Source organism: Protopterus annectens, chromosome 2.part2 (genome assembly GCF_019279795.1).
Source record: "Protopterus annectens isolate FY-2018-M chromosome 2.part2, PAN1.0, whole genome shotgun sequence".
Lineage (NCBI taxonomy): Eukaryota > Metazoa > Chordata > Ceratodontiformes > Protopteridae > Protopterus > Protopterus annectens.
Window position 1 is genome coordinate 685,562,677 of NC_056730.1, and position 15,264 is coordinate 685,577,940.

General features: G+C 38.2%; 1 protein-coding gene across 3 annotated transcripts in view; it reads right to left on the reverse strand.

Annotated features, from left to right (window-relative positions):
- Nucleotides 1-15,264, reverse strand: part of SLC4A11 (solute carrier family 4 member 11) — a 1,277,001-nt gene that overhangs the window by 49,667 nt on the left and 1,212,070 nt on the right. For all 3 annotated transcript variants that reach the window (XM_044064085.1, XM_044064086.1, XM_044064087.1), the window contains exon 17: nucleotides 8,786-8,959. In XM_044064085.1, the coding sequence (XP_043920020.1) occupies nucleotides 8,786-8,959 (174 nt within the window). The remainder of the gene's footprint in view (nucleotides 1-8,785; nucleotides 8,960-15,264) is intronic.

Consider the following 15,264-nt stretch of genomic DNA (forward strand, 5'->3'; position numbering starts at 1 on the left):
AAACAACTAAGAAACTCTAATAGTAGCTTTGGACATAGAAAAAGCCTTTGATTCATTGAGCTGGGATTTTCTTTTTAAGGCTTTAGAATTGTTTGAATGTCCTACTAATTTTATTACGCTAATAAAGAATATTTATAAAAACAATTTGGCTTATGTAAAACTTGGCCCATTTACCTCAAAGGCTATTGAAATAACCAAATGTACAAAGCAGGGATGTCCGATATCTCCCATCTTGTTTGCCTTAGGAATTGAATTATTTGCCTCATTAGTATGCCACGACTCTAATATATTAGGCATAGATGTATATGGTCAACTTAATTTAAAAATTATGTTATTGGCTGATGATGTTTTACTCATGTTTTCTGTCTCAGAGAAATCAGTACAAAAACTAGATGAAATAGTGGAACGGTTTTATCATGTTTCTGGCATTAGATTTAACAAGGGAAAATCTAATTATATACATTTGAATAAAAAGAGAGAATTTACCGTAACTACAAATTGTGTGACAGGAAAACAAGTCCCCATAATAAAATATTTAGGAATAACACTATGTGATAATCTGGAATCTATATTAGCCACACATTATAGTGACATAATTAATAAAATAAAAGTGTTAATAGTAAGCTGGAATAAAATGTTCTTGAGATTTGAAGACAGATTACAAATAATAAAAATGACAATACTTCCAAAAATTAATTATATTGCACAAGCTATTCCTATAGTACCTAACAAGAAAATCTTTAAATAAATAAATAAAATTCTATTAAACTTTCTTTGGTATACAAAAAAAAATAGAATAGCCTATACACATCATATTAGATCTTGGGAAATGGGTGGAATTAAACTTCCAGATCTAGAATCATGCATAAAAAGCTTCCATATTAAGAACTATCATTAATTGGATAGATCCTAATTATTCTTCAACATGGAAAACATTGCACACTATTATTTTTCTAAATGAAAATAAAATAATTAAAAATTGTATATTAAGTGAACAAAATAATAGGATGTGGTACATACTGACTGTTAATATTCAATATAATATAACAAAACCAACAAACTTGAATTATATAAATAATATATACAGTTTATTCAGAAGATTTATATATACTAACACAGATATTAAGATTTGGCTAGACTTGGTAATACCCTTTAGCTCTACAAAGAATTTATTCAATACAATTCATAATGTTATTTTAACTAGATGGGAGGGGAAAAACTTCACTTGTTGGCAGCATTGTATACAGAATCAAGTAGTATTAGACATTCAACAAATTCAGAATAAATATGACTTTCTATCAGCATATTGGTTGATACTGCAAAGCATATTATCATATGTTAAGGAGCTAAATAGTAAAATTATTAATTCTCCTTATAAAAACTAGTCCAAATTTGATAAGTCTAATGTCTGAAGTTATTTACGACAATTACAATTGGACAAATCTAATTTCAAAATTATGCAAAATATTCATAACATATAAAACTAACCCTAATACAAGATATTGGAATTTCATAGCAAAAGGATGCCTCACTAATCTATCAATTGAGAGTAAAACAAATCTTTTATGTTCTGTTAACTTAACATTTAATTTACAAGTATGGAAAATATTTACATGGAAATATATTCACAGGGCATTTATTGCACCTGATAAACTAGCCAAATTCAATTCACTTGATAAATCCATTTGTTGATGTTCTTTAAACTGTAAAGCTGATTGGTCTCATATATTTTTGATTGTATTAATATAAACGAATTCTGGGAAGAAATTACTATTTTTCTCCAAGCTATATTCACAGTTACCTTTATTTTAACCAAATCTTTAGTCCTCTTAAATGTTAATGATACTATTGGAATGAATAAAAAAGATCTATGCCTACATTGGTCCATACTAGCTGTGGCAAGGAAATGTATAACTAGAAAGTGAAAGTCTTCACAAGAACATACTCTGGAAGAATTATTGAGATTGATGGAAGAAACAACGACATTAGAAATCAAGGTGAAGGAACTGAGAATTTCACCTAAAACATGGACAAACAATCCTTGGGAAAAAATTTAACTCTTGTTGAGATATTAAAAATGAACCCTAAATAATTAAAGTGTAACTTTATACTTTATTAATTGAATATTATAATTTTTTGTTACTGATTTCATATATTTTATTAATTTTTTCCCTCCTTTGTTCAGGTCAATTGTACATAGTGTATATAAAGGTTTATAATACTTGTTTATTGATGGTTGTATTGTTAAACATTATATTATTTGGAAAATAAAAAATTGTTTGAAAATAAAAGAAGTTACTTGGCTGAAGGTAGGCCAACATCCACCTTCAGCTATGCTCCAAATCATGTACATGATGCATATTACTAATGTTTCTTTTGAAATACATCAACTTGGAATTGTACAGAAAGAAATGCCATGATTATCTGAAAGATAGAATCTGACATTAACTAGGATACCCTGAAAGAAAACAAGCATGTTCCACTTATAGTTTCCTGTGTACCATGCCTCTGTATTACCCATAATATCTAACTCAGCATGGCCTATAGATCAGGAGTTACGGTTCAGATTTCTCACTGTAGACAGCAGGACTTCTGTACTCTTGTCCATCTGATTTATCACCCTCAACAAACTGCCTTCTGTATTTGCCACTGTACAATTAATATAGTTTCATACAAGGTTACTAGGCTAGCAGTCCTAGAGCCATAACAAGCCTAGCCATGTTATTGTCCTTTTTTGGGGTAGTTCTCAGAACAAATTTATGAACAGAGAGGGTCTGTGATCAACACTGGCTACCCCTGCCCAAGTGGGACAAGGGTGCCACCCTAGGGGTAAATTTTCAGTCTTCCATCCAATTATCTAGGATGCATTTGAATTGGGTCAGTGAGGCGCTGTGTTTTACTTAAATGGGGAGTCTATTTCACAGAAGCGGCAGTCTCTAGGAGACATATCTGTCTCTCTCTCCAGCATGATCTGTTAATGTGACAAGCTAGGTTGAGATCTCTAGAGGGAGTGACTCGAGCCATTTGACTTGAGATGTGCAGCATTTCCATTAGATCAGGGTTGGAGATTGCCCTACAGGCCAGGCACAAGTCACGTCTTAGCAGTCTATAAGGTAAAGAGTAAAGTGACAAGGTTTTCAGCCTGTCAATGTAGGTCATGGTTTGGAGTCCCTGTATTTTCTTAGTTAGAAACCTCTGCAGTCTCTCCAGTTGCTGCAAGTGTCTGGCAAGATATATGCAAAAGGGTGCATTATACTCTATTAGTGGTCTGAAGAGAGTCAAGTACAGTGGAGTTATAACATCCCTTGACCTGGGTTCTCTACACAGAAGGCTTTCCTTACCACTGTGGGAACATGCTGGTCCAAGTTCTGATTGCTATCAACCTGTGCTCCCAAGTCTCACACCACTGGGTTGGAACTTGGGGGGGGGGATACTGTCAATAATGTAATTTGTAGGGAAGATATCATTGAGGGGACTCAGTGATTGCTCCCAGTTTGTAATCATCAGTGAAGTTAGTGAGCCAAAGGGTGTCTACTTTGACCTGGACTTCTGAGAAATAGATGGCAAGCAGTAAGGGGCCCAGCACAGACCCCTGTGGTGCTACACTGGTGATGGGTCTACTGGTGGAGGTGGAGTCACCAAATCTGACATAGTGTGGTCTGTCAATGAGCCAGCTGGCTACTGATCTAGGAAGATAAGGGTTAATTCCTATCTGGGAGAGTTTCTCAGTGATGCCAGAAGAGGGAATTGTGTCAAAAGCCTTAGCAAGGTTGAGATAGGCTGTGTGCATTGTCTTACTTTTGTCCATGCCTTTGGTGTCATTCGCAAAGATGTCTACCAGGTTTAATAAGCATGATCTACCCTTAACGAAGTCAAACTGGGTTGGGTCCAGCATTTGTAGGTTCATAGGTTAGCACTAGGCTATCGGCCCTAGGGCCTATACAAGCCTAACCATAATAATTCCCTGGCTATTTCTTCACACACTAGTTACTTCCCTGGACCCCTGTCTAGCAGGGAGACTGATGTGATCCCTGGGGTGAATTTCCTTTCTCCTATCCAATCATCAAGGTTCCTTTTGAAGAGGGACAAAGAGGTGCTCTGCTTGACATGTATGGGCAGTCTATTCCAGAGTCTGGGGAGTCTCTGGGTCAGGAACCTATCCCTCCAGCATGTTTTGTTTATTGTGATGACAAGGTTTAAATCCCTGGAGCGTGTGGCTCTAAGGGATTGGGATTTCTTTAAATGTAGCATGTCCAACAGCTCTGGGTTTGACATAGCCTTGTATGTTAAGCAGATATCGCCTCTGAGTAGACGATATGCGACAGAGTATAGCTGTAGTTTTTTAAGGCATTCAGCGTAGGGCATCTGCTTTAGGCCTGTGATTCTTTTAGTGAGGTATTTCTACAGCCTTTCTAGTTGTTGCAGATGTCTTGAGAGGTACATACCAAATGGGGCATTGTATTCTATAATGGGTCTAATGAGGGATGAGTACAGTGGGACAATGACCTCCTTTTTTCTGGATGAAAAGCCCTTGGTGATGAGGTGTGCTACATAGAAGGATTTCCTGACTGTTGTAATGATGTGGTTATCGAAGGTGAGACCACTGTCCACCTGTGTCCCTAAGTCTCTTATCACACTTTCAGTGTTTAGTGTACTGCTACCTATGTGGTAATTCATGGGTACATGTTTTTTCCCAAAAAGGATAACTATACATTTCTTGGCATTGAGCTTGAGCCCATGGCTCTGGTACCAAGCATCTGTTTCTGTAAGGCCCTTTTGTAGAGTATCCACATCATTTGGGGATTCAATAATGGCTCCCAGTTTGCATTCATCTGTGAACTTTGTTAGCCAGAGTCCCTTAGTGTTGGCCTGTACTTCAGAGAAGTAGATGCCAAACAAGAGCGGTCCCAGGACTGAACCCTGAGGTACTCCACTTGTCACTTGTCTGGAGCTGGATTTGGAGTTGGCTACTTTTACAGTGTGGGTTCTGTCAGTAAGCCAGATGGCAACCCATCAAGTGATGTGAGGATTAATGCCCAGCTTAGTAAGTCTGTCTATGACTCCAGAGTGGAGGATGGTGTCAAAGGCCTTGGCGAGGTCCAGATAGGCTGTGTGGACCACCTTACCCTCATCCACAGCTCTAGAGACTGATTCAAAGAAGCCAATCAGGTTCAGGAGACAAGATCGGCCCTTCACGACATTTAAGGTCATCTTTGCCCTTGTTGATAAGGTCCATGATAATTCTTTCCATGGCCTTGCAGATGAGGCTGGTTAGACTTATGGATCTGTAGTTTATAGTTCCCAAGGTTAGTTTGTGCAGGGGGATTACTGTTACTGTCCTCCATTCTGCAGGCATATAGCCATTTCTCAAGCTATGATTAAAGAAAACGCCAAGTGGGTCTTTTAGTTTTTGTTTCAGATTGTTTAGTAAACAACCTGGGGTATTATCTGGTTCCATTGAAGCCATGTTTTTGGCCTTGACGAGTGCAGAGATGACCTGTTCTCTAGAGATAGTAGACAGAGGTCTGGTGTTAGGTATGCTTTTGGATGTGGTTGGTGGGGATGGGGGGGTGAAGTTTGGGCTGAACCTTTCAGCTATAAGGTTGGCAGTATATCTTCAGGTATATTATGAGTGGTCCCATCTACAACCAGTTTAGCACATTGCTGGGCATTCCAGTTTGGACTTTTGATGTAGGTAAAGAATGCATTATGATTATCTTTGGCTAGGGATGTGATTTTAGATTTGTAATTTGCTTTAGAAGACTTTACAAGATTTATGATTTTCCTGTTTAGGCATAGGAGGGAACTCTTCCTCTGTAGAGTGATATCCCTCTTGTTTTTGGACAACAGTTTGTTCCTCTTGTTATATAATCTGTTTATACTTGAAGTCCACCACAGTGGCTTGTTTTTATGGGAAGACCTGGTTTTGATTCATTCGGGTACAGCAGAGTTTATGCAGTTGCTTAAGTGTTTGTACAGGGCATTTGAGTACACTTCTGCATAGTGATCATTGGTGTGTGTGATTTTGGGTGGTATGAAGCTTTTTATATCATGACTGTGATGGTGGTGCTGCGGTAGCGTTATCACCTCATAGCTAGACGTTGTCCCGTTCGATTCTCAGCTAGAGCGTCTTCTGTGTGGAGGCATACATGAATGGGGCATGCCTTTGTTGAAGGTTGTGCATCAGGGCTGGTAAACCGGTGTGTAAAAATCCACTACCAATCATTAGCGGACCGGAGTTCTGCTGTGGTGACCTCTAAAAGCCGAAAGACACAAAGTATGCTGTAGTTATTGTTGGTGACGTTTTTTATAATTTTTTTCCCCCGTGAGGGTGTCTGCTTTAGTATTTACTTCAAATGAGACTGATTTGTGGTCTGACCTAACCAGGGAGGGCATCACACATAGGGAAGTACAGCAACCTCTCATGTTGGTGAGTACTATGTCCAGAACATTAGAGCCCCTAGTTGGGGTGCAGATTATCTGTTCCAGAGCATTTGAGTTAACAAAGTCCAGGAACCTCTGGATGAGCATGTGTTTGCTCACATATGTCCCCCATTCTATGGAAAGATAGTTGAAATCTCTGATAACTAAGGTGTTGGGCTGTATGGTGAGGGATTCCAGTAAATTAAAGTAGGTAGTGTACTTATTCTAGTTCATGTTGAGGGATCTATAGCTAGCAATGATGTGATATGGTACTTTCCCAATAGTTAATTGGACATGGAGTAGTTTGAGACAGTCATGCTATTTGACAAGTCTCAAAGTGTATTTGATTTTAATGAAGATGGATACACACCTCCAACTTTGGTTCCCTCACACTCATTTTCTGTCTGAACATGTGGAAGACATGGTAGCCTTGCACAGCTGGGGTGCTTTCAGCAGCCTTAAACCATTTCTCAGTAACTGCACAAATGTCAGCATCCTTCAATGTGAGGCATGCTTCCAGGGAATGCATTTTCACATTTAAACTCTTAGCATTAAGCAACACAACCCTGAATTTGTCTTGATTAGATTTTGTTACATTGGAAAAATTGTTTTGACAGTTCCTAAGAAAGGCACATGAGGGAGGCAAGGGCCTTTTCCAGTATACAAAAACCTAGGGGGAGGAAGGTGCAAACCATCTCTAGCAGAGCAGTGAGGTCTGTTTGCCATATCCTCCCAAGCTAACAGATACTAGATTCCTCTGGACTGACACCTAAAGCTAAGCCAACTGTTGAAGTCACTCAGTTTTTGTTTATATTGTGGCATCATCCTGGGTGAGGGTAGGATACTGCTTAGGGCTAGGGACATACCTGTCTAGGACACATAATCAGAGTTACAGCATGTCTCTCTTCATATAGTCCAGGTATGTCTCAAGTCATTCACTCTAACATGGACTATGACAGAGTCATAATGGTACTTGCTGAGTAACTTGAGCACATGCATGATTTGTTGGATCCTGCACCAGATAGGCAGGTGACTGTGACCTTCTCCTTGTCTAATCTGGTAAGGGGGACATCTGTGTGTCTCACTATGGAGTCATCTATGACCAAGACATTTGATGTGTTTTGCCTGGGGCTTATTTGTTGAGACACGGATATGTGTGTTGATATGTGTAGTGGTTCCTTTATGCTTAGTGGTGAGTGTATTTGGCATGCGCTTGGGAGGTTTCTGTTTTTTTGGTAGGCTTTTAGTGAGTACGTCCACATATGGGGGTTTATGTGTCATGACCTTAATTTGTGTGAGAGGTGAGGTTTGTGTGAGAGCTGAAGCATGTTGCTGACAACCTGTTAGATGTCTACTTTGTTTTTTAAGTGAGAGAATTGACTCCAGTTCCACAGTGTATTTGCATCTCTCATATAGGGTGTTAGTTTGCTTTGTGAGTAAATGGTTGTCAGTATATATGAAGCAATTGGTACATTATCTCAAGATGCCCATATCAATCAAACTGGCAGGACAAATGATGGGAAACTGCCCATCCATTGTGGCAGGATTTTTTAGAATGTGTTATTTGGCGAGGAAATGGGCTAGCTGGTCTTGGTCACAAACAGCAAAAATGCAGCAGCAATTCAATTAAATATGCTTAACAAAGTTCAGTGCTGGCTTACAATATGCTTATTTTTCGGTTTTATTTGTTTTTTTTTTTTGTTCAGTGGATGCCTTGGATTTCAGTGCAGATGCACTTCATACCTCTGGGTCAAGTTGCCAAACGTTAAGCAGCTCCAGTAAACTGAGAGTTAACCCGCACAAACAAGAGACTTCTATACAGGCAAATTTCAACAGTTTTAACACAACTACCAATGGGAAAGCCCCAAACTGAGGCTTTCTCCAGCAATCCCCAAATCAGATGGGCCCTGAGCTACACACTTCTGCCACAAGGGTGCAGGCAGACCCTCTTAATATAAGATGGCTGATTTAAGAGCACAGTGATATCAAACAGTCTAGATTCAGCAGGTCTGAATCTAGCCTATGCTATGTAAGGCAATGAAATACAATTTCAAAGTGTTGCTGTCTGACCTTAGATGTTTTTTCCATCTGCAACATATACGTTAGCCCATATTTTTCTCCAAAATGATGCTTATTACACGTTTTACCTTTTCTTACTTCTGTTTGCATATCTGGCAGTTTATGCATCCCTGATTTATTCATCTGCCCTACTCAAACAGGTGAAATAGGAAAATTTAACCTGTCAACAGATTTGGAATTTCCCCTACCAAAAGAATATGCAACTCATACATAAATAACATTCAGTCATTAAGAGGCCATTGCAATAAAACATTTTCAAATTATGGCAATATTCACTACTCACGTCTCATAGAGATGTCCATTTTCTACTCTTTCTTCCACACAGGCTAAGGCTCGGACATGCATTGGAGCATGAGGGAAAGCAGCGTGTATCCATGGCAATCCAAAAAGTGACAGTGGTACATTAATTACAGCAACAAGAAAAAGATCCCAGTGGTATGCTGTTCCTTTAACTAGTCTAGAATCAGAAACAAACCAAATTATCTTTTCTGGTTATATTAGATATATCAAGGAATGCACACTAAAAGACAAAAAAGTGATTCTTTCTGTTGTTAAATACCCAACCTTTACATGGAATTGGCATACGTGGGTACTTCTTTAATGTTCAGCAACAAGTTATGCATTTAGTTTTTAAACATTATGCATGCATGCATCTAGATGAGTTCAAAAAGACATATTAGTGCAAAATATCCAATACTCAGAATGATAAAAAAATAGATGTGAATCAAATGAAAACAAGCTAATGAACAGTATTGTACAGTTACACACAATAAAGCACAATTTAAAACATAGTAAACAATGAAAGTAACAGGAGAAAGATATATCCATCGGCTGTAATGTTAAAAACAAGACACCATCTGCTTGAACTGTTCATAGTTAGACACTAAAGAACTCAAAACACTTGTTAGTGAAGAGCAGGGACAAATTGTAGTATAGAAAAATACATTAGTGTCAGGAATGACATAAAACAAAGATCAGAGATACTTTATAATCCTAACTCATGAAGTGAAAGTCACTTTGTGGTTACTGCACCTTGGGGGTAACTTCTTGAGAAATGAATGATTCAACTATATATTTGAAGACCAGATCTAGTAGAGGAGGATCTCATTCAATTAAAATATGTTCTGTTTAGTACACTTCACCCATCCTCTGATACATGCTTTATCCTTTTGAGTGTCATAGGGAAGCTAGGACCTGTCCCAGAAGTTAAGTGCAAGGCAGAGACCTATTTCTAGATAGGATGTCAGTCTATCACAGGATGCACACATATACTTGTACTCACATATTAATGTGTGCAATTTCAGAATAACACCAGTTCATTGGCAGCACATCATTGGAATGTGGCATGAAAATGAACCATTCTGTAAAAGCCCAGAGGGATACAGGGAGCATGGGTGGCATAGAGGTGAAGTGATTAGTCGTGTTACTTCACGCGTCTTGGTTCTAAGGGTCAGTTCCCTGCTGAAGTGCTTTATGTCTGGAGTTTGCATGCCCTTCCTGTATCCACATGGTTTTGTGAGAGCATATCAGGTTGCCAAAGGCAGCTTTAGCAAATGTAAAGTGATCTTAGTAAGTTCACTAAAACTACATTTGGTAACAGTGGAAGTTTCATTTTCCTTTTGTCTCCACATGAGGGCTACAGGGGGCTTTCCCCCTTGCAAAAAAACTTACCCTGCAATATTTACTGAATGTAGTTTTGGCAAACATATTTCTATGCTTTTACATTCACCGAAGCTACCTTTAATGAGTTGATATGCATCTGATTTTTTTCATTGGTGCCTCCAGTTTCCAACAAAACCTCAAAAATGTGCTAATGGGTGAAATGCTCATCCTTTTAACAGAGAAATATGTATGCATTTGTGTGTGTGTGTGTGTGTGTGTGTGTGTGTGTGTGTGTGTGTGTGTGTGTGTGTGTGTGTGTGTGTGTGTGTGTGTGTGTGTGTGTGTGTGTGTGTGTGTGTGTGTGTGTGTGTGTGTGTGTATCTGCACGTGTGTGTGTGCTTGTGTGTGTGTGTGTGTGTGTGTGTGTGTGTGTGTGTGTGTGTGTCTACGTGTGTGTGTGTGTGTGTGTGTGTGTGTGTGTGTGTGTGTGTGTGTGTGTGTGTGTGTGTGTGTGTGTGTGTGGGTGTGCGTGTGTGCATGTGTGTTTTTTATGGAATGGGCTGATGTCATGTCCAAGATTGATTTTCTGCCTTAAGTAAATAGCATCCCGAGACAGATTCTGACTACCTCAGATGAGTAAATTAATAGTTTGTCATTCTTTTATGACTAGCTTTCCTAAGAGTGCCCCTAACGTTTTTCCCCTTGCAGCACCACGTATGCACCTTTTTAGAATTCTGAGACTCCAGTGTGAATCCCAAACTTCCAAAACAGTTAAGTGTAATCCCTGGAACATAGCAGCAAAGTGTGAAACTCACTGTTATACCTACAAAGCAAATCTTTTGTAGTGGCAAAAGCCGCCCAACACTCCCTAATGCTGAGTACTGCAGCTCTATGCACATTATTTGTATATACTATTTCCAAAATTGCTATATCCCAAAGAAGAAGGGATACTATGAGATATTTAGTATAGGTTTCTATGTAAGCTTGTTTAAACTCTTCCTGTTCAAAGGATCACAGTTGTGGTTCTCAAACATACAGTAAGAATTGGATGGAGTTTTTCTGACATGCGTTAATAAAGCTTTTATCTTGTCAAAGAGCACAAATGCTTTATGACAGCAAAATGAAAAAATATCATTTCTCTCATAAAACAAAAGCAAATGAACAAAATACTCCCTAAACATGCCTCTCAACTGTCCAGATCTTTGATTCATATTTTGGTCTATTCCTCCTAAAAATGGTAGTTTTCTGACAAATCTCTGAGAATTTTAATTACTAAATAATGACATGCATTTGACCTTCAGACATCATTTCCTTCAGAAAATGCATGCTATCACAAATCCTGTTAGTCTACCAAATTTCTAAGTTTATAAGAACAATATTTAAAATCTGTCCCTATTTTTGGACATTCAACCCCCCCCTCATTATTTTAGGCTTTGTCCAGATTTCTTGCTAAAAGGTTAAGAGGTATGTTCCTAAATCCTGACAGTCAGATGACATTGGGCCATAATATAGCATACGTTTTCAAAACTGTGTAATAAATTCCCACTGAATAAAATGTGTATGTTTGCAATTTACCACTGCAACAGCAGTACATCTCATTAATCTGCTTACATGAATGATTCCTGAATGCCCATACATTTGCAAGATTTTTTGAACAATTCATTTTTCACAGACATGTAGGTCACCTTGGCCTTTTCAGCAATGGCTGTGTACACTAAGAATGACAGCATCCAGATGAAGCAGGAGGGGGCACTGCAAGCTTTCCTTGGTGACTGCGACCCCCTACTGAAACTTTGAAACTCGTAATTTAGGGTGCCAACACACCAAAAAAAAAAAAATCAAAATTGCAGGAGAAGAGAGAATCTCAAACATTGCTCTTCTACTTTAAACTTGTTTTTTTATAGATGACCAAGCCCCCACCTACCCATCCCTGAACTTATACATACCAGCTCTAAGATTGTTATACCTCAGAGAAAAGGAAATACTCTGAGAAATGGTAATCTTGGACTTAATATATATAAGTAATTTTTTGGCTACTCTGGCTAAGTGTTATGGGACTCGCTCAACAAAATCTAGTATTTCAAACCGAATATTCCACTAGTGTTAGGTTTGGGTATTGTTTCTGGTATATGTGTACTGCCTTGGGATGAAATCTCTCCTGGACTTTTAACTATTTTGCTTATGTAAGATAATGAGGTGGCTTATTTTTTCATAAGCTGACTCTGGAATTCAAGGCAGTTTATACTAATATGTTGCTCATCAGTACAAGCCTAAGGTTATTTTGGGCCTACTGCAGGGTGCTTACCAAATATTTATAATGGATATCTGGTTAACTTAAAAACTGCAGTTCACATTTTTGACCTCAGTGTCTCCCACCACCATCATTACCATGATGTCATTCATTACTCAATGCTCTAGCTGCCTGCCTCCAGTGAATTCTGGAATATTGCACTTTAATTTCCAATGTCTGCTTCATAAGTAATTTGTCAAACTCTAGTTATACCATCATAGTTTAAAGACATGTTCACATTTCAAGAGCAATTAGTGTTTCTAATGAAGTGTAAATGGAAAACAAATAAGCACAAACTCATCTTTAACATTGTAGAATTCATTAGACTCTAAGCTTAAACTGGAATCTTATGTCATAGTAAGCACAGCAGATGTTAATTTGCTAATGATTGCAAGGATCTGTTTCAATAATCAGTGAAGCTGCACATCTGTTGTCAGCAAATACTCTGTTTCACTCAGCACTGAGCTTTCATATAAGGCTAAGCTCTGTTTGCATTGATTGTTTTTAAGATAATTACAGAAAAATGAAAATTATGACTATGTATAATAGACTATGCATAATAATATATTTTTAGCCACACTACATAGAAGTCAGATATTGATGCAGTTATGTTGCCTGTCACATAACCTTTAAAATTAAGTCTTTCAGTAGCTTGGATGTAGCACATTGTTGCATTTATTAAAGTAAATATGAACAAGTAATATTAAACACATTGAGATGTGACTTGTCTGATTTTACAGAAACATCTGGAGGTACCACTACTGTTTATTAAGCTAGGTTACACAAAAAAAGGAGGTCACAACTTGTTTTATATCTGAGTTATGCAGGCTTGGATTTCCAAGCGGCACATCAATACCTTTCATTGTGTCAAAGCTGGAAGAAAAAACTGTGCATTCTCTTTATTTGCAATTTGCATGTTTTTGTGAGTTTGAGTCTAACACATGCTCTGCAACTTCCTTGTCACCTCATTGTTGAGTTACCTAACTGACTTTTAAAATCTGGAAAGATGAGAAGTCTGTCACTCTTACTTAAGATTTTTAAGGATTATAAAGGAATTTGTGATTGCTCAGATGTTTACCATTATAATCCACTCTAAGGCATGGACACTGTCCTGATGCTCAGCCTGGGTCAGCCAAATTTTGACTTGCTGATGAATCAATTGGTCTCACCTCATCCTGGACCAGTTTGCATGTCAGGTCTCCTATGTATACCTCCAACCATTGTTTTCAGAAAGGCTTACTCTGATGCAGATGCCTTAATTTGGAAGGTTTTCTCACTGTGGCAAGCCTTTCAGATTTAGACACTAGTGTCTTGTTATGGCGTTGCCCTCATGGGGGAAGCAGTGAGTAAAACAGTCTTTCATGGAAATGTGGCAGTCCACGAGCATGGCTAATAATGCTAATAAACCATGACCTTTAGCCTGGAAATGGTTGCAAATTCTGAAAATTTACAGAGATGTTCAGAGAATTGCAACTAAGTTCATTTTAAATCTTGTAGGAAAAACTGAACCCTATCTTTTGATGGTGATCAGCCATTAACGGGTAAGGGAGCAGTAATGGTACAGGTAAATACAGAAGAGCCATCTGTGTGTGTTTGTGTGTTTATGTGTGTCGGCATGTGGGAGTGTGTATGCAAAGGCATGAATATGGCTGAATGTGTGTGTGTGTGTGTGTGTGTGTGTGTGTGTGTGTGTGTGTGTGTGTGTGTGTGTGTGTGTGTGTGTGTGTGCGTGCGTGCATGTGCATGTGTGTGTGTGAGGGTGCCTATACCACAATAACGCATGGCTGCTAGGAGAACACCAGGGCTGTCAAGTCTGAGAGCATAATTTTGGATTTAGAGACGCGGTAATGAACCACTAATTAGGTGCTTCTCTCTGCAACTTTATCATATGTCTAAATCAGAAATTCTCTCTGTCATGCTAAGTGGTCAACCCATATTGACCAGTTAGCACAGATGGAGAGAACCTCTTTGAATCCAAACCATAGTCTTTAACTGATAGAGTGTAGGAATTTACAAATGAAAAGTTAACCCCTGTTTTCTAATCATATCTCTTGAAGCATGGGCTGCCCTGGATTAATTTTCTGCACATCATGTACTCCTGGTCTATGCTGTAGTATGTGAGTCACACTACTATTTTAGTGCTATTCTTGCCAAGTTAAAAGATGGAATGCTGGGGGTGTGGCCAAGATGGGCTCTGAGTAGCAGCAGATTTTAACAGCTCCACTAAAGAAATATTATTCTGACAGGAATTCTGCCTTCAAACTAAACATTGAAAATACCTTTACATATGATTTGAAAGAAATTAACTTCATCTACAATAATATCTAGTTAAAAACAAAAAAAGGCAGATTTTCTCATCAAATTATTCCTGGATAACTTCTCCTCATCTGAAAGAATTAATCATGAGCTTCACTAAATCCAGCAACCAAGATTCCAGCCTCAAAAGAGAGATTCAGACATTGATAACAAATATACAGGATCTTACTACAAAAATTGATAAGCTGGATATGAAAATAGATAATTTCAAGGAAAAAAACTGCCAAAACAAATGGATTTACTTCACCAAGACTTGTTACAACAAAAATCACTGATAACAGGTATTGAAGAAGCTCTGACCGATATGGATGGGAGAATTACTGAAAATGAAAACAATGTGGAATTCTTACTCAAACAAAATACTTCTCTACAAAATAAGTTAGATGATCTAGAAAACAGATCCAGATGCAACAACCTAAGAATATTTGGATTACCAGAAGGCACAGAAGAGAACAACATGACTAACTTTCTCAATACTTGGTTACCTAAGACTCTTGATCTTACTGAAGCTATTTCCTTTGTTACTGAGAGGGCACATTGTTCCCTTGCCACAG